General features: G+C 44.5%; 3 protein-coding genes across 5 annotated transcripts; 2 read left to right on the plus strand and 1 right to left on the minus strand.

Moving 5' to 3' along the window:
• Positions 1-261: 261 nt before the first annotated feature.
• Positions 262-3976, plus strand: LOC128933483 (putative protein FAM172B). The gene is made up of 2 exons (XM_054270474.1): positions 262-315; positions 2945-3976. The coding sequence occupies exons 1-2, from the start codon at positions 283-285 to the stop codon at positions 3974-3976; spliced, it is 1065 nt and encodes a 354-aa protein (XP_054126449.1). The 5' UTR covers positions 262-282.
• Positions 3977-10968: 6992 nt separating this feature from the next.
• TXNL4B (thioredoxin like 4B) lies at positions 10969-15255 on the minus strand. The gene is made up of 4 exons (XM_054270445.1): positions 15161-15255; positions 14730-14895; positions 14237-14388; positions 10969-13798 (listed from the first exon to the last, which is right to left on the minus strand). Exons 2-4 carry the CDS (start codon positions 14859-14861, stop codon positions 13633-13635), a joined length of 450 nt encoding a protein of 149 aa, XP_054126420.1. The 5' UTR covers positions 14862-14895; positions 15161-15255; the 3' UTR covers positions 10969-13632.
• A 52-nt stretch (positions 15256-15307) lies between these two features.
• On the plus strand, positions 15308-19108 carry TRMT10C (tRNA methyltransferase 10C, mitochondrial RNase P subunit). Of its 3 annotated transcripts, none has more exons than XM_054270446.1 (3): positions 15308-15346; positions 16966-17108; positions 17299-19108. In XM_054270446.1, the coding sequence occupies exon 3, from the start codon at positions 17337-17339 to the stop codon at positions 18588-18590; it is 1254 nt and encodes a 417-aa protein (XP_054126421.1). In that variant the 5' UTR covers positions 15308-15346; positions 16966-17108; positions 17299-17336; the 3' UTR covers positions 18591-19108. The 3 variants fall into 3 exon arrangements, with proteins under 3 accessions (XP_054126421.1, XP_054126423.1, XP_054126422.1); XM_054270448.1 differs by lacking the exon at positions 15308-15346 and adding an exon at positions 15368-15386; XM_054270447.1 differs by lacking the exon at positions 15308-15346 and adding an exon at positions 15381-15475.
• Positions 19109-21254: the final 2146 nt, after the last annotated feature.

Here is a 21254-nt window from a genome sequence, read left to right on the forward strand (position 1 = left end):
TTCTTGGTCGTGGGAATTAAAGCTAGTATGGACGAATATTTCCTTTCATACTCGAGGTTTAGCTGTAGCTAACTCTCAGATGTGAATTACAAACATGAGAGGCTAGTTTGTAACTTGGAGCTACTGGAGCGCTTTAGGTCGCCCCAAACCATCAGCTAGTGACAGATCTTGTGGATATACACCCCAGTACTTGAAGTAATGAAAACTGAAACCATGATTGGGTTTATTTTTTTTCATGCAGAGGACTTGTCTACACTCCCAGAGTGAAAAAGATTTCCATCTATGATGATGACAGATTTTACAGAAGAGCATACGGTAATATTGGGCTTAACTAGAATGAAGTGGTTTTAAATGGAAAACAAAGTCATCTTTATGGATCTTATGTAGTACTTATACTGCATTGGTGTTTACAATATGCCAAATGCTGCAACAAGCACCAGCTGAATTTACATCTGGAGCACATTAGAATCTGAATAGAAAAGTGGGAGGAAGGGAAAGAGGGATTATTTTTCCCCAAAAGCAAATTTTTAAAACTAAAGTAGCAATTGCAAAGGCTGCTAGCATTTACAACCTTGAATATTGCATTTATATACAGACAATGAAGTACAAACAGCTATCAATGCTGATTTAGAATGCAGACTTACAACAAAGAAGTGCATGTGTTATGCAGCTGTATCTTTAACCTTCAATTGTTACTTTTTAATTCTATAATTAATTGTGTTCCTACAATAAAATCAGTTCTCTGGACTAATAAGTATATAATTCTAAGCTACTATTTAAGTAAACCCCAAAATTATAACCTACCATTAATTGCCTCAAAACTTTTCATTTTCCATCCTGAAGGCAATTTTAGGAAGGAAAGTCAAATGCGCACTTTATGTAAAACTGTGTTTGTTTCTGCCTCCTGAAATCTTCAACAACCCTTCACAATGCTTTGTAAAGTAGATGTTCAGGGTTTAATTTGGAATCACACTTCCTTGTTTTGGAACTGAAAAAACAATGTTGCTGTTAGTAGCTGCAGTAAAAGAATAGTAACCTCCCGTTCAGAGTATGCTGGGAAATTAGTCTCTCCAATCTTTTAGGGGTGAGGAGGGAAAGGGACTGAGACGTGGTCCCCAGCATGCCACTCCAAGGAAGCTGCACCTACCTATTCCTAATTCTTACAGAAAGCTTTCTGCCTTTCTTCAAATGCATTTTTCCTTAAAATATGCCCATTTTTCTCCCACTTTGTCTCATGGGAACAACAACTGGAATATGGGTAGCTTCTTTCCCACTAAGTATTATCTCTTTTGCATTAATTGCCCATATTTCAGTAGTATAGCAGACTGTTTCCCATCTCCTTTGTGTCTTTTGTGCCTTCCTGCAGAATGAAAAAATCATAGATGAATGGGTGCCCTTGAATTTTCTTTGCACTGTTTCCATTCCAAGAAACTGGCAAGACAGTAATAAATGGATTATATATCATAGCATATGACTTTTTCCCCTTTTTCTATGTGTACTGATTATATGAGATAGAAAAGGAGAAGGCATAATTTTCTAGCCTGCTCTCTATTATTTAGAAGACAGAAATGACCATGCAGAGAGGACTTAATAACACTGGCCCAGTAGAGATTACTCAAAAAGAAAATACATATGGTATTTTATGTGTTGAAAAGCAAAAATGTTTTTGTTTTGTTTTGTTTGAGTTTTTTTAGTTTTTGTTTTTCATTTAGGAATGTAAGAAATAATTTTGCTAAGCACCTTACCTCAAGGAAACTTGCATTCCTTGAAAGACTTGGGTTCCAAATCAAGTTGCTTACATGAAAATATTCAGATCACTTTTTGTCCTAGTAATTGGCTTTATCAAAAGGTACAGTGACTTTTAACATAGAATGTAATTTACTGTGTTCTGAAACTTCTTTTAGTTCAGCAATAAAAACTTAAAGGTATACAGTCTAACTTGCCAAATGTAACTTGATCCAGACCATTTACAGGAAAAAAAAAATTACTGTATTAGGACTAACTCCTGTAAAGGTAGGATTCTGACCACGCCAAAGGTTATGCCCTGTTTGCTGTTCTACAGCCAGTGACAGTCAGTAGTAGATTGAAGAATTACTAGGAAAATAGAAGGTTATGCTAAACTTAATTTTTCAGCTGCTCAAAAATTGCTTTCTGGTATAATTCATTTCAGTCACTAGAGATAATCTGAATTTGGAGATCTCAGTCCAACCTCATGATAGTTTGCTGCCTGGACTTTCTTTTCTCCTGCTCCTGGATCACAGTGGCTACTTTATTCTGTCATCCATTCCTCTATTTCCATGTGGCAAGTTCTTGCAAGGATGTATGACTAATTAGAGTGATTAGCAGAAAGCAAACACATCATTATTATCTGTTCTAGTGCAGCTGAAGGTAGAAGAACATGGAGAGTATGCTGGTGCACCAGCAACAGGAAGGTTTAAGTCCTTAGTAAGCTTATTTTCTTTAAAAGCTCAGGATGCAGTTATGACGCTTGGACTATGTCCAGCTGCCTAGGCCTGTATTTCAAAGGTGGCCTTGAAATTCAGTGGAGTTCCAAGATAATGGCTAGGAGACAGCACAATAAAAGTTGTTCAAGTGAACAATGAACCATGTACATGTGCCTCCTTCTTAAAGCCCTTAATTCAAACTACCTTAAACAGATCTTTAAATAAACATGCTACTTACAAATTTTTAACTACCAAACTGAAATAAGGTGTAATAAAGGCAGAGGAGGTACTGCTGTTGGAACTTCGCAACTGACATCTCTAAGAGGTTTTAGAAGCAGCTGGTTTGCTATACATTACCATGAAATACTCTGGTTCAACAAGTATTTAATTTGTAACAGCTTTTACATCTAAATTCTAATGCAGGGAGGGGTGGGTAGACAGGTGTTGTGTGGAGGTCTATCACTACTTAAGAAGACAATAATAGTCTTCTTAATTTGTAGTGGTTACAAATACAGCGTGAACTCAGTTTGAGGAAACTAACAGAGGGTTCCAAGTATCAAGAGGAACTAAAATATGACTTCAATATAAAAGGGGAACTGAGGCACCTGGATACAAATGAATCCTTTGTTTTCAATTACTACAAGAATGGACGTGAGCAGAATCACGAACGCTACGAAGTTCTGGGACATTTTATTACCCAGTATGTTTATGAGCTCCTGGGAAGAGTCTGCATGCTGCAGAAGGTTTATATTCCTACTGATGCTACAGAGGATGAACCAAGAAGTTTCTTTTTCATGAGCAAGGATGCATTAACAAGTTCCTCTAGCCTAATTATCTTTCTTCAAGACCATGGAGCTTTTTGTGCTGGACAGTGGGGGCGAAGGACAATTGTCAGTGAGGGCTTGAAACATGGAACACAAATACCATTCATCAAAATGGCCCTGAAGAGCCACTGGGAAGTGATTGTACTGAACCCCAATGACAATTTCACTGATATGAAAACTGAAAAGGAGAGATTTCCTGTCAGACAGTCTGCCTGTTCGATCCCCAAAAGGGGCAGCAGCAGCCCCGAAGAGCACACCATGTATGTATGGGATCATTTCATTGCAAAGAGTGCAGCCAGAAATGTGGCCTTCATTGCCCATGGCTATGGTGGGTTGGTGTTTGTTGATCTGCTGGTGCAGAGGAAACGTGAGGTGATGAATAAAGTGTACTCTGTGGCATTCATTGACTCCACACACAACATAAAGCACCAGAGCAGACACGATCCAGAAATACAGGAATGGATACACAAAAACTGCCGAGAATGGGTGTCGAACAGCAAACCCCTAAACAAAACTGTGCACTGTCTCATGAGAGTAAATTGTCCTACTTTCTCTGCTGGAACAGAAAAGTATGGTTTAGCACCCTCCTGCTGCTTACAACCCATCTTTAAGTACTTGAAGAGCATGCTGAAAGCCAAGATCACAACAGCCTTGAGGAATTCGCCTGTTGTAACCAGAAGTAGCACAAGGAAGAAGACAGGCAATTAATAAAGGTAACACTGGTTTGTTCTTGATAGTGATCTCTTCCTTTCATAAGTGCCTCTGCACGTTTCAGTCACTTAAGCACTTTCATCTCATTGTGGAGAAAATCACAGTTCTAAGTTTGAAACTATGTTTGGTTTTGAGAAGTCTCCCCCTTCTGTTTGCACCAAAAGCACCTCTTTGGCTGTTGCATGTCCCGGCTAGATGGTGACAGTGGGGGTTGATGGTCCCCCTTTCGGGGCTCCGCAGAATCCCAGCTACCAGAGGAGGTGCACACAGAACAAAGAGGCGACAGCAGCACAGGCCTGGGGTGGCACTGGGTTACTTTATTTGATGTTACACTCCCCCAGTCTCGGGGTCCCAGGCAATGAGCTGGGGGCAAGCAACAGCTTATACAGGGGAGCAGGTCTCAAGGGAGGATACAATGTTCAGCTAATCAAGAGAACTGGGGATGGAACACAAGGGCAAAGGATACAAGAGAGGAAAACTGCTTGGGACTGGAGGGGTTAACAACTGGATGTGGGAGGAAAGGGTTTGAAACTTGGCAGAAAAGTAGCTAAGTAGCAAAGAGATAAAGGGACACCTGGCTCAATTGAATAATAAAGACAAGTTTGTGTCACTCCAAAAGCAAGGGGGGAAAAGCCCAACAAACTACCAAACAACAAATCAAACAATTACCTGCAAAATAAAACCACACTGTAACATTTGGCGACTCAATTCATAACCCGCTGCACACACAAAAGATGCATGGCACAATGAGCACTAGAACCAAAAGTCCTACTAAAATATAAAACCCTATTTTTAGAAGCTCTTTCCACAATGGAGAAAGATCAAAAAATCCAACCACATCATCAATCCAAGATCCAGTGATCTCCCCAAGCTTTTTTATACTTTCCTCTATCTTTTTGATGCTCTCATGAATTGACTCTGAGTGATTTGTCAGGTTCGTGCAGCACATTCCCTCAAATTCCTCACATCCATGTCCATGTGCCAGCAGCAGATAATTGATTGCTGCTCTATTTTGAAGAGTTGACCATCTCACACTGTCAATGTCTTTTAACATGTCACTCAGTGCAAGAGGGACATATTGAGCATGTTTGCTCAACCAACAACCCATGTGGTCCAATTGAGTCAAGGCCACCCCCGACGTTGTCTGAGGTGAGAAAATCGCAACGGCAATTCTCTGAGCCTTGTCCCAAGTGTGTACCTCATCATCACAATTTGGACTATACTGTTCCAATAATCTTTTCCCTTTACATTTTTGCTCTTTCAATGATTTCAAAGCAGGTGACAACAATGAAATTCTTCCAATGCTGCATGGACCGCCTTTGACATTTGCAGGGATGCCATGCCAAATTCTGTCCCCACAAATGAAAAAGATCCCCCGTGGCAATTGTGCCGGAACTTGGAGCGATGCTTCGGTTGTCGTGTATTTGCACCAAGCCGATGCATTTTTGTGAAAGGCATGATTTGGAGTGACATCAATGGTCTTATTTTTTGCTTTTGTCACATCCGAAATTTCGAATCTCATGCAAAGTTCCATTGTCGTGGACCCAAAAATTTCCAATTCCTGAGGTTCAGAGGAAGCCGCAGGAAGGAATTTTGTCCAAGAACACCACTCATTCACAGGATCCACAATGACCTGTGAGACTTTTACAGGAGTGTGTTTTGGAACCAGCCATTCGTCCACTGGCAATCCAACCATGCATGTTGAAAATGGTCTCCCTGGCCTTGAGTGTATCAAGCAAATGCTGTCTAGATTTGCCGCCTGAGCCAAAGCTTTCCAAATGTTCTCTTTGGGTTGGACAATGGGCAAATCCGCCCCATTGCTTAAAGCAAAAGGTGGAAGAATGAGGCACACGAGCATTACCAAGCTCATGGCTTCACCCTTGGTAAGAAGCTTTGCCATGTTTTTGACACCCAAACCCCAAAAGAAACCCCCAAGTCGTTGCTCTTTTATGTCTTTTCTGAGTCAATGTCTGGAGTCTGGTTCTCTTCCGTCTGCGTGCTCACTTCTCTGTTTCCGGGATAAGTGTCTTCTTGCTCTCGAGTCCGAAATGGCTTCACGTGCCGTGCCGACACCCACTTCAGACCTCGCCCTGTGGAAACACAAGCTAAACCCTTGCCTCATGTAATTAATTTGAAGGGACCTTCTATTTGTCCTGTCTCTGGGTTTCTGATCAAAACTAAAGGATTCTCCTTTAGTTTTGCCTGAGAGCTGTTCGAAAAGTGTCTTAAAATCGGTGGATTGGGCTCTGGAAGACGAGCTGTTGAGAAAATTCAACACATACAATGCCTTGTTCAACCTCATGGCTCCCCCCTTTTTTGTCTATCCAAAAGGGATATCAGGGTATGATATGTTTTTTCAATGATTGCTAGACCCGTGGAGGAATATGGAATACCAAATATGTGTCTGATAGCCCACTTTTTCAGAAATTTGTCAAGCACCCTCCCTGTGTATGTTGGGCCATTGTCTGTTTTTATTTCTTGAGGTCCACCTAATGATGCAAATGCTTGCAAGAAATGTCAACAGGCATGTTCTGCTGTTTCTCCTGTATGTGCTGATGCAAAGACTGCTCCTGAAAATGTGTCCACTGAAACATGAACATTTCTGAGCCTCCCAAATGATGGATATTTTGTGACTTCAGCTTGCCACAGTTGAAGACTTTGCAGTCCTCGTGGATTGACTGCTCCTGTGGAAGCAGGTGGCTGCACAAGCTGACAATCTGGACAAGCACTAATGATTTCCCTCACCTGGCTCTTTGAAAGGTGAAAGGATTCCATCAGTGCCTGCGCATTCTGATGAAAAAATGCATGGCTTAATCTTGCCTGCTCAAAAATATCCAGTAGGGTTTGTGAAATGGGCATTGTCAACCTGTCTGCCTGAGCATTCCCTCCTGCTAGAAACCCTGGAAGCAATGTATGTGCTCTGATGTGAGTGATGAAGTATTTATGTTCTCTGTTTTCTAGCAATATTTTCATGCCTGACAAGTATGAATATAAAACTTCATTGCTGCTCTCTTTCAAAAGTGAACCTTCCAATCATCTGACCATACCCGCAAGACATCTGTGATCAGATTGAGAGGTTGTTTGAACAACAACAAGGACCACCCAATGGTACCGCTGCAGAGGTGTTTCCTTGTTGATACTTGGAACTGAGAAGGCAAATCTTGGAGCATCATCTGGATGAAGTGGAATGCTGAAGAAACAGTCCTTGAGGTCAATGACCACAAGCAGCCAATCTCTGGGAATCGAGACAGATGGAAGCCCCAATTGAAATGGTCCCATGTCTTCGAGGACTTTGTTGGTCTTCCTGAGGTCGTGCAACAGCCTCCATTTGCCTGATAGTTTCTTCTTGATGACGAACCCTGGAGAGTTCCATGGACTATTTGCTGGTTTGATGTGTCCCTTTTGCAGTTGTTCTTGGACCAGGTTTTTCAGTGCACTCAACTTTTTTTGCTTAAGGGGCCACTGATCCACCCAAACTGGATCATCTGTCTTCCAGGTTAACTTCAATGTGGCAAGTGCCACAGTGACCTCACTAAAAATCCACCTCCAACTTCATGCCCCATTGTGCCAAAAGATCTCGTCTCCATACTGTGATGGGCTTCTGCACAACAAAGGGACGAATGATCGCCGTCTTGTTTCCTGGTCCTGTGACAACAATGGAATTTTCACTCTGCTGACACATAGAACTTCCCCCTATGCCTGTGAGGGAACCCAAGGGCGCAATCAAACTCCATTCTTGAGGCTAAAAGACGTAGGATATAACTGTGACATCTGCCCCTGTGTCAAGCATTCCTCTGATGACGATTGTTCTTTATCCACAGGTCAACTGACAAGTGAGAGTGGGTCGATCTCGGCCTATATGTTTCACCCATGTGGTATGTACTTCCATGTGTTCCTTTGAAGGAAACCCTTCTTCGTCAAACACCGGCATGACCTGCTCTGTGGCATGTGGTGGCAAAGCAATAGCTTTTGCTACCGGGATGTTTTCTGCCACAATCAATGGTGGTTGAAGAGCCTTGGCTAAAACCGTCAACTCTTCGTTTCGATTTGCTGAAATGATTGAAGGATAAATGACAAGTCCAAGGGTACTGCTTCTGTCTTTACCAGTTATCAAGAAATCTTGTCTCTTGGATGAAGTCCCGTTGACACCTGTTGGTATCACTGCGTGACTTCCATACAAGAAGCACGTTAACTTGGAAGCTGCCAATGTGCACTGCGCTCCAGGTGGGAGGAGTTCTGGGTCACTGGGGAGTCTGCTGAGGACTTTGCTGAGGGAATCTGTCCGACATTCTTCGATGACTGTCCTGCCTGCTCTTGTGTCATCGCCATCACTTGTGTCGACACATGCTGACGATGTTGCACGCTCTTTTTGGTGTTTCCCGGACACGGTAGAGGTTGTCCATCCACATCCGTCTGAGAATAACATTAATTCGCAAGACGTCTTCCTCTTCTGCATCTTGGACAGAGTGGCCTTTCTGTCTTTGGCACTTGCATTTGTGCTTGTGGGCAGTTCTTCTTCATGTGTCCAAATGCTCCTCACCTCTAGCATTGTCCTCCCGATGAGTTACTCTTCTTTTCAACGCTTCTAGAACTTTGTCCATCTTGTCGATCTTCTCATTCTGCAATTGAAGCACTCTTTCCATTTTTTCTCCCAACCGTCCTCCCAGTTGTTCTTCCAACTCTCCTCACAATTCCTGTTTCACAATGGATGCAACGTACTGAGGTGTTCCCACTTTGCTGCATGCCTCCACCAACTCTGCCAAAGAAGGTTGACTGGGCATCGCACTGATGACCTGTTGGCAATCCAGATTGGCATTGGCATAGGCAAGACTTTCGATGAAATGTGGTTTCACCATGTCATCAGTCACTTGTCGATCCACAGCTTGTGTGAGTTGATCTGTGAATGAGGAAAAAGGTTCAATGGGACCTTGTCTGACATTTGTGAATGGGATATCTTGTGTCCTGCTGGAGCAATCTGCAGGATTGCTCTTCGTGCTGCTTCCTTGATGTCACTCAGCACTTGTCTTGGAAGCCTCGCTGCTTGTTGTGTTGGATTGTCATCTGGAGGATCACCTGCTAATTGTGCCACTGTGAGCTTTGCGTTTGGTCCACCTTGGTATCTGAGCCTCAGCTCTGTGAGAGATCTTCTCCATCTTGTGTTCCACACAAGATTCTGCGTGTCGGTGAGAATCATTGACACAAGGCATCTGATGTCGTAAGGTGTAAAGTCATACATGTTGAAAGTTCCCTTCAGAAGCTGCTTAAAATATTGTGAATTCAGTCCATTGTCTCTGATGGCTTTAGCTAATTCTTTAATCACCTCACAATCCAGTCTATCCCACCTTGGATTCTGACCCTGTGCATCGTATGTCACTGCCATTGTGATGTCTCCTGAACCTTGCAATAAGTCTTTTTTCTTTCCCTAGTTCTTTTCTAATATCTGTCCAATCCGTTGTTTCAACTTCCTCTTCTTCTGGAACCTGCAGCTCCATGGGTATCTGCATGTTCAATGGAGTTGTAGAAGTCATTGGTGTCTCTGGAATCCGCATTCCTCGTTTTGTTGAGGTCTTCGGCCTTGCTCCTAAATCCAGAACAGGAATCTGAAATTCTCGTACTTGCGTTCCTGTGGCCATGCTTAAATATCATAGAAGGTATTTGGCTGCACTCCTCAGTACAGCGATTGTTGGCTTCCTGCCTGAAGAACTGGCTGCTGCTGCTGCTGCTGAAAACATCCCTGCTGGAACACCCTCTGAGGCAGCAATGCCTATTGTATCATCCTGTTGTTGTGCCTCATCAGAAATGTCTTGAGCTTCATGAGATTCAGAAGCTGATGAATACTCTACTTGCTGTGTTGTACTTGTCTTTGATTTAGATTTCCTTTTCTACGTAGTTGGAAAAAAGTGTTGCAATGTTGCAGTCCCGCCACCAGATGACGCTGTGGCTCGGTCGGGCAGGTCTGGCATGTCCTGCAATGTAGTGGCCCCACCACAAGGGGGCGCTGTCGCCCGCCTGGCTGACCGCGATGGCGGCGCGGCCGCGATCGGCTCCGGTTAGGCTGACTGCAGCGTTCGCGATTTTAAGTGAGACCGAGACTGTGCGATTTTTGACTGAGCCAGCAGTTGAGATTGGACACGTGTGTGTCTCCCTGGGACTGGAGAGGTCGGGATCGAAGGGACTGGGACTGCAGGGACGGGAACCGGAGAGGGGGCGGAGCCCCGGGATGTGACCGAGCCCCGAGCACGCCCCTTCCCTGCCCGTGCCATCACAGGGGAGCGGACCCGCCTCCAACTGCGCTCCGCCCGCGGCTTCTACGCACGCGCGATCTCGGGCACGCCTCCTGCCTCCCTAGACTGACGTCACTCTCTCCTTCCCGTTCCGCCTCCGATGTTTCCCCCCCGGTTTGATCCGTTCCTGAATCCCCTCCTCTTCCCCCTGCACTGTATCCGCACCCCCGCCGGCGCGCGCAATTCCCGCTCGGCTCCTGCCCGCGCTGCGATTCGGGCAGATCTCCGCGTCCCGAATCCGGGTACGGCGTCATCACCGCGCGCCTGCCTACGGGTGCCGGCTGGGACTGTGCAGCTGCCCCGCCGGGCTCGTCCCGGACGCTGTCCCCGGGTGGCTGCGCCACATTTGCCTCGCGATTTCTGCCCCTCGCTCGCGTTTTTTGCACCGCGCCGGTCGAAGCTGCCGCCGGCACCGCCCCCGCGCAAACCGCGTCAGCTCCCGAGTCTCCCACCGGGTCCTTCCGCCCTCGCCACTGCCCCCGCCGCCGCCTGAGGCCGCCGCCCGCGGGACCGCGCCCGCCGCTAGAGAGCTTTGCCCCCTCTGGTCCCACTTCGGCCCCCCGTCCCGACTCTGCTGTTCTCCCTCTCCTGTATCCCTTTGGCTCCTGCGAATCGGGAGGACGTGCCCCGATAATGGCACAGTCCCGATTCCTCGATTTCGCTTGGGGAAACTTCAGCCCTGAGCTGTCCCGGGAATGAGAGGGTGTCTGAGTCTGAGCCCGAAAACCCTGAAGTATCTGGGGATTCTGAGCGTTTTGGAGGTCCCGTGGGCTTTCGGGGTGATGAGGGAATCGGAGGTGAAGAAGTTCCCTCCTGCTCCCCTTCTGTGGGAGCTATTTCAGTTTCCCTGGGACAATTGGAACAAGAGCCGCCCCCCGCTTCTGCCTCTGCTCCCCGCCCTCTGCCCCTGTGGGAGTTTCAGCAACCTGCTGTTTGGCAACCTGCCCACATCTTGCTGAGGTTGCTTCCAGCATCACCCGTGCAGTTGGTACAGATAATTACAGCATACCCATAGCAAAAGATCTCTAAGTTCTTTCTTTGAAATTTCCATCGGGTGTGCCTCTGCCATGCCTTGTAAGGCTGACAAAATCCTTAACTGTTCCTGGGAGCATGTCCCCCCATGTTCTTAATTTTGACCTTCTTACCAAATCCGAGTCGTCAGGTCAGTCTGAAGGTCCAGCTGGAAACGCCAGCAGTTCACAGGAGAGAGGATCCAGGGCACCTTCTGGCTCCGCTCCGGACTGTTCTGCTACGAGTCCCTTCGGCAGCAGCTCTCTGGATGGCCTTGAGAGTGGCTGCTGCTTCCCAGGCTGTTCTGGCTGCTTCCCAAGAGGTTTATCAGTGCCCCCTTGGAACGTGCCCAGCCAGGGATGCCAAATCTTGGGTTGCTGTTGGTAATTGCTGCCCCAAGATGCGTAGGATGTCTCTGCACAACTGAAGAATGACTCTGGACTCTTCACTTTTCGGTCTTGAGGTTGTTTATTAATTCTTATCTATAAAATTTTCTTTCTGCCCAGCGGAGATCCGCTCTGCAGGGCAGCCACGAGCACTCTGACCGCCCCCAAGGCGGTGCTGTCCTTTTATACTACAAACTACGTATTTCCTATTTTCACTTAATTCCCAATACCTATCACCTATGTTGGACAGTGCACTTCTACTCTAAACCAATCCCAAAGTGCCAACATCCCAGCAGAAAATGGAGAACAAGAAGAAGAAGGAAGGCTAGACACGCCCTGATTCCTCCATCTTGTCCCCATAACCCCCCTACCAAAAATCCTAAAATCTGCATTTTCGCCCTGTGATCATTTTGTTATTACACTGTTCAAACCTCTTTGACTTTCACATCCTCATACAAAGTTGGCAACTTGCTCCAAGGGTCAAAATCAAATCCCCAGGTGTTCTGGGCAGCATGCCAAGGTCTCCAAGCCCCCCAGTGGGATCCTCAGCAACTCTGGACACCCGGAGGGATGTACTGAGTTCTGTCAGAGAAGAAAAACACAAAAGTTAACTATTAGGAAAGATATGCATTGTTGAAAGCCTTAAGCCACAACCCTTTGGCTAGCTGTGAAATTTAAAATTGAATTAAAGATGTTAAGGTATACCAACTCTCATCTATCATTTTCTATAATAAATATTCTGTAGTTTTGGCTCTATAATCAGACTAAACTATCAGGAAAACATTTGCTTAAGTGCTTAGCTTCATTAGAAGGCCAAATCTGGAATAGCAAAAGAATCTATAAACAATCTGTTTCCTTCTATGTACCACATATTGTTTAAAATCTTTCAAGAGCTGGAACATCCACCTTCCTCCTTGAAACATTTACTGTTAAGCTGAACAATGCTTCAGGGAAGCACACACTACTGCCTTCCCTCCAGTTGGAGCTGGTGTGCCCCAAACATGACACATGGAGGTAAAATCATTTCCATTTTAAAGCCAACTCAGCCAGTGAGAATTATTTCCATTTTAAAGCCAACTCTGGCCATGAGCTGCTATAGAGATACACTAGTCAGGCAACCTGCAGTGACCAAACTGATGCAAAGGAATGACACTGCTCCTTCCTCTCAGCTGTTTAACTTTAGACAGAGGTAGGAAATACAGTTTTTAAATTTACATACTCAAGGCTTGCAATGTGTACAAGCAGAAGTTCCAATAATCTTTAAAGTGAATATAAACAAAAGAATTATTCTTAATTTCCAGTTCAAACCCATGGGAATCAAAAGTGTTCAATGGCCACAAAAAAGGGTCCTTTGAAAGATGACAAAACCTTCTCCTACAAGTGTAGAACATTCCAATCTCAGTCAAAAAAGCTGCTGAACAGTAATAATGGGTATCAGAGAGAAGAGAGCATCAACTTGCCTTTGTGTTTATTTCCATTTCAGATTTCAGTCATCATCTCTCAGAAGAAACTTCTGTCCTGTTATGCAGCAATGGGTAAAATGTAACATTCTTCATAGGAAAGGCACATTCAATTGAACGTTCTTGAGAGCAAGCACAGCTTTTTTTATTAATGTCACTTTTGCTGTTATTACATCTGAATGAAAATGGTACTAAACAGGCAACTACCAGCGTGCCTCAGTTCCCTGAAGAAGGTTGCACTGGAGATGCCACAGGTGAGGATGCACACAGCCTGCCTGTTTTCTAAGGGCTGGTCAGCACACAACTCAAAGAACTCTGTGCATGAACACATAGCTTTATTTATGAGAGAAGCATGAGGTGACAGAATATCTGTCTTCAGAAGGAGACCAATATGATCCTTCAGGATAAATGCTCAAACTGTCCCACAGTGTCAGAGGAAGCAAAAAATGCTCAAAGGAAAAAATGATCTACAACATTGTCCATTTGTGTAATTATTTTCTCAGATTAACCCATTAAATTCCTTGGTAGAGAAGGTCGTATTTAGGAATGTTATTGGGATCAATAGGACTTCTCACAATGAGCTTTCCCCGCATTGCTCCACGGTAGATCACTTCAATCAGATCTATAAAGTCTTGCTTTGTTTTGAAGCTTCCCACAAATTTGGTGTGATCTGGAGACCTAAATATAAGCATAAGATAAAGGTAGAATTGTAACATTAAAGTATTCAGAGAAAAACCACCTAAAAATGTGAAAATATGCCCAAATGAGATAAAGAGTTCTGATCTGGTCATTCCAAAAGAATGAACTTTGTAATGGCATAGCCAAGTCAGGAATATGCTGTGACCTCCAAAGGTCAAACAGGTGCAGTGTTATGTCTGAAATTTTAATAATTTCTTACTATTTTTTGCATAGTCAGATATATTTCACCTACTTATTGCATCAGGGCATATTCCAAATTACTTCCCTATTTACATCCTTCTGGCTTCCTACAGAATTCTCAAAGCAGATGCTGGTAACAACATTATAGTTTTCAAATGTTACCTTCCCCAGACATGATAACATAGTAAAAAACTGATAATTCTTACAGACATAATAGACAATGGTGGGATGACTTACCCATAATCAACCTTCATGTGCTGTCCATTGAAGAAAAATACAGTAGATGGAATATAACTGATGTCAAAGTACTGGGTGTACACTGGGACGTTGTTCACATCCACCAAGTAAATGACTGCCATTTTACTTAGGTCATGAGCTGTTTTTGCAAGCTGCAAAGAGTGAGAAAGGCAGATGACAAATAGACTGAGAAACGAGAACAAGAGGGCGGCAAGCTTTATAAAGCTTGTTTCTCTTATGTGTTACCAGCTTAAGCAGGTATAGAATATCACATCTTGTCTACCTCAAGCACTTTGTTCAGCCACTACAGTAGTAACACAGATGCTTACTTTTCAAACCTTTTTATAAATATCGTGTAATTTCATTCTATATTAGTCACCAAACTTTCCATGAGTGCCTATCGTAGCAAAAACATTCTCTTCTATGCGCCAAATATACTTGTACAGTCCGTTAAAAAAAAAAAAAAAGAAAAAAAGAAAAAAAAAGGTCTTACAATATCATCGAGCTGCAGACAAACAGCATCATTATCTCTTCCAAAACGGAGAACCAAAACCTTCTCAGCGACGCTTTTAATTGCCTGATCCACTTCCCTCTTACAGGTCAGTTTGGGCAGCAGGAAACTCATCGCGACAGATCACGGTCCACACTAAAGTCCCAGCCTTCCAGTTAGGGGAAAAAACAACAAAACAACGCACCATCAAACAACAGCAACCTGCGGGCCGAAAAGAAGCAAAACTTCTCTGTGCTATTACATTTTTTAAAAGGAAAAAAAGGAGGCAGGGGAGAGAAGAGAGCAAGAGAGAAATCACAGATCAGCAGGCCGGGCTGACAAACCCCTCGGCCCCAGCCGACCGCCTCACGCCCCAGCCCAGCGCGGCGGCAGGGACAGACCCTGCCCCGCACCCGGGCGGCGGCAGCACCCACCCGCAGCCCCCTCGGTGCCCAGGGCTCCCCGGGAACGGAATACGGGAGAGTTCGGATCACCGCCCGCCGCAGCTCCCGCCGTGGGGCGCACACAGCCCGGAACGCGGCGGTGTAGCCGCGGAGCGCCGGGGACAGCCGAGGGGAGCACCGCGGGCCCGCCCCGCGCAGGCGCAGCGGCTCCGCGAGGTGAGCGGCGGTGGCGGTGCGGCCGGGGCCCGGGCTGGCGGTGAGCTCGGGGCTCCTCGGGGTCCGCCCGGCCCTGCCCTGCCCTGCCCGACCGACCGAGCCCCGCGGGCGGGAGCGCAGATCCGGCAGGTGCTTCTCCGGGGAGCGGTGCCCCGGAGGCCGCGGGCCCCGCCGGTGTCCCCGTCAGGGCTGGGGGGCACAGCGCGGGGCTGTGGGGTGGGGGCCTGTGCTCAGCGGCTCGGGTGCTCGTGGGCTGGTTTAAAAGTTGTTAAACATGTGCAGGGCTGCTCCCCTGCAGCCGACCTCATCGGTGAGTGTCAGAGTATGGATCCAGGCTCTTGTCCGTGGTGCCAGGCCATGGGACAAGAAGCAATGGGCAGAATCCGAGGCACAGAATTTCACCTGAACGTGAGGAGCAGCTCTTTACTCTGCAGGCGGTTGTGCCTGAACAGGCTGCCCAGAGGGGCTGTGGAGTCTCCCTTACTGGAGAGATTCCAAACCCGTGTAGACACAGCCCTGTGCCATGTGCTCTGGGATAACCTGCTTGAGCAGAGGAGTTGGACCAGATCCATTGTGGCGCCTCCCAGCCTTACACAGTCTGTGATTCTGAGTGGGCAGCTAGGCTGGGGAAGTAAGGCAAGTTGTTCAGTCTCTGATATACCAATGGAGAGCCTTTCTGTTATTGAGATGAGTTGCAGTGAATTCATGATAAAAAAGAAAAGAAAAATACTTTCAGTGCTACAAATCTAGGTTCTTCAAAGAGCCTTAGATGGATTCCTGCAGTAATGATGTTAGCTTGAATGACACACTGCTTGGCTCTATCAAAAGCTGTCATCAAGTATTCTGATGGTGTAAGTCTGGTGCTCAATATTGACTTAAATGGAGCTCCAGTCATGTAAGTTAATTGAGGAACTGATCCCTTGATTTCTCCGCGCTTCTTTGAGTGTTACTTTTGCCAATAGTTAAATCGTTCAATTTTACATTGAAGGATTTAACTACTGGCAAAAGTAATAATTGTGCTTCCATTGTAGCACTTACAAATTTTCACATTGTTGGGTTGCTTGGTTGTTCTTGTTTCTTTTATCTTAATAATGGCAGAACATGAGAGGTCAGCCACCAGTTTGACCAATTACTGTGTAGTAAAACACATGCCAGGTTATATAACTTTTCTAAATAATACACTGCTCCTTCTGTGCCTCTTATCTGAGCAGGTACATGTTTACAAACCCAATATTAGATCTAACTTCTTGTTCTGTATATCAGAATATATATATATTATTTTCAGTTTATTAGGAAGATTATGAATTTTGATTTAAAAATTAGGAATTAATTATAGTTTTGTCCAAATCACGTTTCCTCAAGGACTGAAACTCCACTGATGCTTAGTTCAGTAGTGTGCATAGGCCAAGGAAACTATTAAATGTTCTTGGGTGTGTTTTTCTTTCTGTAGACCTTTCATATGTAAATATAAGTGTGGATAAAATTAATGGGAGTGGGGGATTTATGTCCTCAGTTTTATGAGCCTATGCCAACTTCACAGACAATTTAGGAAAAAGAAAATAGATGTTTTTTTCTTGTACTAATTGTTATTCTTCCCTCTCTTCTTTCTGTTTTCACAGGATAGATAAATTACATAAAAATTCTTCTGGTTTGCGTGCAGCATTTCGCTGACTTTGGTTGTGAAGGCTCATCATATGCTACAGATAACTTGAAGAGATCTTGGACAGTTCTTGAAGGTTGTTTGACTGCGTTTTGAATTGCAGTAAGTATAGCTGGTTTAAGCTGTTTTTATTTAGGAATCAGTAAAAAATTCATAGTAGAAGGAGGAATTTCTAGCATCCTCCAAGAAGTAACCTATTGTCTGTCAGTGTTAATAAGAATAAAAATCTGCATGTGTGTTCTTTGTGTGTGTTCTGTGATTTCTGACAAGTTTTTTTCCCCTCTTATTGGAGTTTGCAGATAAGTGTTGCAACACAGCACATGCCTAAGTATGCACTCAGCTAACATGCTTCTGAGAAGAATTGTAAGAAGTTCTGTCCTTCCATTTGCCACACAACATGGGATGAAAAAGGATTTGTTTCCATTCAGTAGAACTCTGAGTTTATCACTTTGTCTGAAGCAGGACAAGTCACGTGAACCCTCAGAAAAACTGGATTTGGATGAGTGGAAGAAGGTAATGAAATCTGGGTTGCAGGAAGAGGTCAGTGAGATGGTCTCAGAGCCAAAGGAGCTTTCCAGTTTGGCTGCTGCACGTGAGACTTTGGAGATGTGGAGGCTAGCTGGCAGAGCAGTTCCAGAAAATATGAGTGAAGACCAGCTAAAAACCTTTATGGAGTGTCCTTCTAAGTCAGCCAAAAAGAAGTATTTAAAATATTTGCATCTCAAAGAACTTTACAAGAAAAATGACAAAAGAAAGATGGATGAGAAAAGGGAAAGGAGGCTGGAAGCACAAGATGAAGATTCAAAAACAGAGGAGACCAAGAAGAGTCCATTTGTGTGTTTATGGTCCCGCACCATGGACAGAGCATACAACTGGAGGGCTGCTCAGTCCATGATCTTTGGCCAGCCTCTGGTATTTGACATGTCTTATGAAAAGGACATGTCTGTGCGAGAAGTCTCAAACGCAGTGAGGCAGATAGTAATGAGTGAGAGCAGCAATCGGAGATCTGTGGATCCGTTCCACATCCACTTCTGTAACTTCAAAGATGATAGCCTCTACCACAGGGAATTTGTCAAGAATTATAGAGAGGCCTGGGACAAACTGCTTATCACAGTGACAGACCAGTGCTACACAGAAATCTTTCCCAAGGAGAAGCTCATCTATCTGACAGCAGATTCTCCCAAAGTAATGAAAGCATTTGACCACGATAAGATCTATATTGTTGGGTCAATGGTTGACAAGAGCATTAAAAGAGGAGTCTCCTTAGCACGGGCAAAGCGGTTAGGGCTGGAGACTGCAGCCCTTCCACTGGATAAGTATTTGCTGTGGAGTACTGGTGCTAAAAATCTCACACTGGATCAAATGATGCATATTTTATTAACCTTGAAAGATACAGCTGACTGGAAGAAGGCTCTGGAATTTGTTCCCAAAAGGAAATACTGTGACTTTGTAAACAAGCCTGTAAAGGAATTGAAACAAACATTAGACCTCATCAGCACACTCAAACTTGGGAAGGGACGGGAAAAAGTAGAAAAGCAATTTGCCAAAAACTACCCCAAGAGGTATAAACTAAAGCAAAAGTAGAGTGATGGGGAGGAAAATGAATTTTTTACACACAAACTGTGCCGACTTCTTGGTGCTCTGTTCAGCTTTTAAACTCAGAACATGTTTTGTTGCTTATATTTGAAATTACCATCATTAAGAGTTTGTTTTTTTTAATTACTTTAGTAGTCCAGCTGTTTAAATTTACTCACACACTATTGAAATTGTGTAAGAGAAATGAGATAATCTGTTGTAAAAAAAAATAACTCTACATGAAGACTATCAGTCTGTTCCATTGAACTGTGCTGGGGCAAGGGTGATTGTTACTGAATGCAAAGGTCTTCAGACTGCTTTGGAGGCTGTCTACAGTTTTATTCTGTAAGATCACTAAGATGAAGTAGAAGAGACCTCTCCCATTACTTCCTGAATCCTCTTGTGTGCAAATGAATTGACTTTGGTAACTGAACTAAATGGTTAAAGCCTTGAGTGAGTTTGGGGAACTGCACAATTTATTTCTGGATGTTCTGTCTGGCACAAATAAAGTCCCTGTTTGGAAGGAATCAGGCAAATTTCTTCACTGTGCTGAAAAAAAAAATAATCTTACCTACTTTTGGGTAAGACTTTTATCCCAGAGTGCCTTTGTTTTCAGGCCATGTAATGTAGATTTCCCAAAGTGCTGGAACTTCTGAGTTGGTAAACTGTCCTATTAGTAAATAGGAGCAGAGGGCCTTTTAATATTTCTCACAGCTCAAAATACATTGGTGTCTCTCTGGAAGTCTGTGTTCAGGCTGCAGAGCTGCCATGGGCAGCTAAATACAGCTCTGCTGTCTGTGGGATGAGGATGGCTTTCTTTGTGGGGGATGCTTGAAGTCAGTGATGGCAGATGAGGAGTTGGTCACCCACTCCCTGGTGACCTCTTCCCACGTGCTGTTGTAAGGTGGGCATTGGAAGATTCACTGCCCCAACACTGCCCTTCACTGCCTGTTGTGAGGGGCAGGGCCTGCAGGCATAGGTCACCTCTGGCACAGGGAAAGACCTGGTTCCTTTCAGCTCTGTGTGGTTGGGAAGTACACAAAGCTTCACCCTAGGGTGGTGTTCCAGGTGATGCTTGAGAGCTGCCTTCGGTGTGGGAAGTTCTGAAGTGCAAGGACTGACTGTGTGAGTGTGGGTGCCTCACTCAGACTCTCCTCAGGGAGGGAAGAGACACCAATGGAGCTACATAGAACTCTGGAATGGTTTGGGCTGGAAGGGGCCTCATCCAGATCCGAGAGAGAGACTTTGGAGATGTGGGTACCATGCCCCTTCTGTCATTTGCTCTTCCTCCACACACACAGCCTCTTCTGATCTGCAAACTGGCTCGCACACTGGCGTGGGGGAGGTGGTGTCACTGCTCACTTGAACTCATGTCACAGAATGTGAAAAACGCCAATCACGTGTTTTTAAAATTTTAAAAGTTTAATAGTAATAAAATGATTAAAAAAATAGTAACACAATTAGACAAATTTGGACAAATTGAATTAGGACAATATGAGACAATAAAACCAAAGAGTTACGGACAGTCCAGGTACCTTTTTCTGGGCATCACAAGCCTGGAAAAGGATACACGTTAACAAAGGATTAACCCTTAAAAACAACAGCCTGTTGCATATTCATACACCTCATACATGATGTATAAATTCCATTCAAACACAGGATTCTGTCTGGTCATTGTCAGCTTCCTCCTCTGAATCCTAACAGCGCCTTTGAGGCAGGAAGAAGTTGGTTTCTTCCGATAAGAGGGCAATAAATTCTTTTTAGGTTATAAAAAGTGTTAAAATAACAACTATGCTATGTAAGATGCTTTGTTTAAAAGAAAGGACTCACACAGAGATAGCAGCCACAGGACACCTAAATCTTTCAGAGAAAAAGAATTTATTGCCCTCTTATCGGAAGAAACCAACTTCTTCCTGCCTCAAAGGCGCTGTTAGGATTCAGAGGAGGAAGCTGACAATGACCAGACAGAATCCTGTGTTTGAATGGAATTTATACATCATGTATGAGGTGTATGAATATGCAACAGGCTGTTGTTTTTAAGGGTTAATCCTTTGTTAACGTGTATCCTTTTCCAGGCTTGTGATGCCCAGAAAAAGGTACCTGGACTGTCCGTAACTCTTTGGTTTTATTGTCTCATATTGTCCTAATTCAATTTGTCCAAATTTGTCTAATTGTGTTACTATTTTTTTAATCATTTTATTACTATTAAACTTTTAAAATTTTAAAAACACGTGATTGGCGTTTTTCACATTAAGAGAATTAATGCAGCATTACTTTCTAACACAACACATATAATATTCATTTTAGTATTTGCAAAAAGCCAATCATAAAATACGTGTATTTTTCACACAGAATCACAGACTGGGTAGGTTGGAAAGGGCCACAGTGGTCGCCTGGTCCAACCTCCCGAATCTAGCAGGGTCATCCCAGAGCAGGTGGCACAGGGTTGCATCTGGATGGCTCTTGAATATCTGCAGTAAGGGAGACTCCATAGCCCCTCTGAGCAGCCTGCCCAGCGCTCGGTCACTGCACAGGAGAGAATTCCTTCCTCATGTTCAGGTGGAACTTCTGTGCCTCAGTTTCTGCCGTTGCCTCTGGTCCCATTGCTTGGCACCACCGGCTCCTGCTTGGCGCACCACCTCCACCCGCTTTAGCTATTCATACCCACCGCGG

This window comes from Melozone crissalis, unplaced genomic scaffold (genome assembly GCF_028551555.1).
Source record: "Melozone crissalis strain CALT ecotype California unplaced genomic scaffold, PUWL_Pcris_2 ptg000009l_1, whole genome shotgun sequence".
Lineage (NCBI taxonomy): Eukaryota > Metazoa > Chordata > Aves > Passeriformes > Passerellidae > Melozone > Melozone crissalis.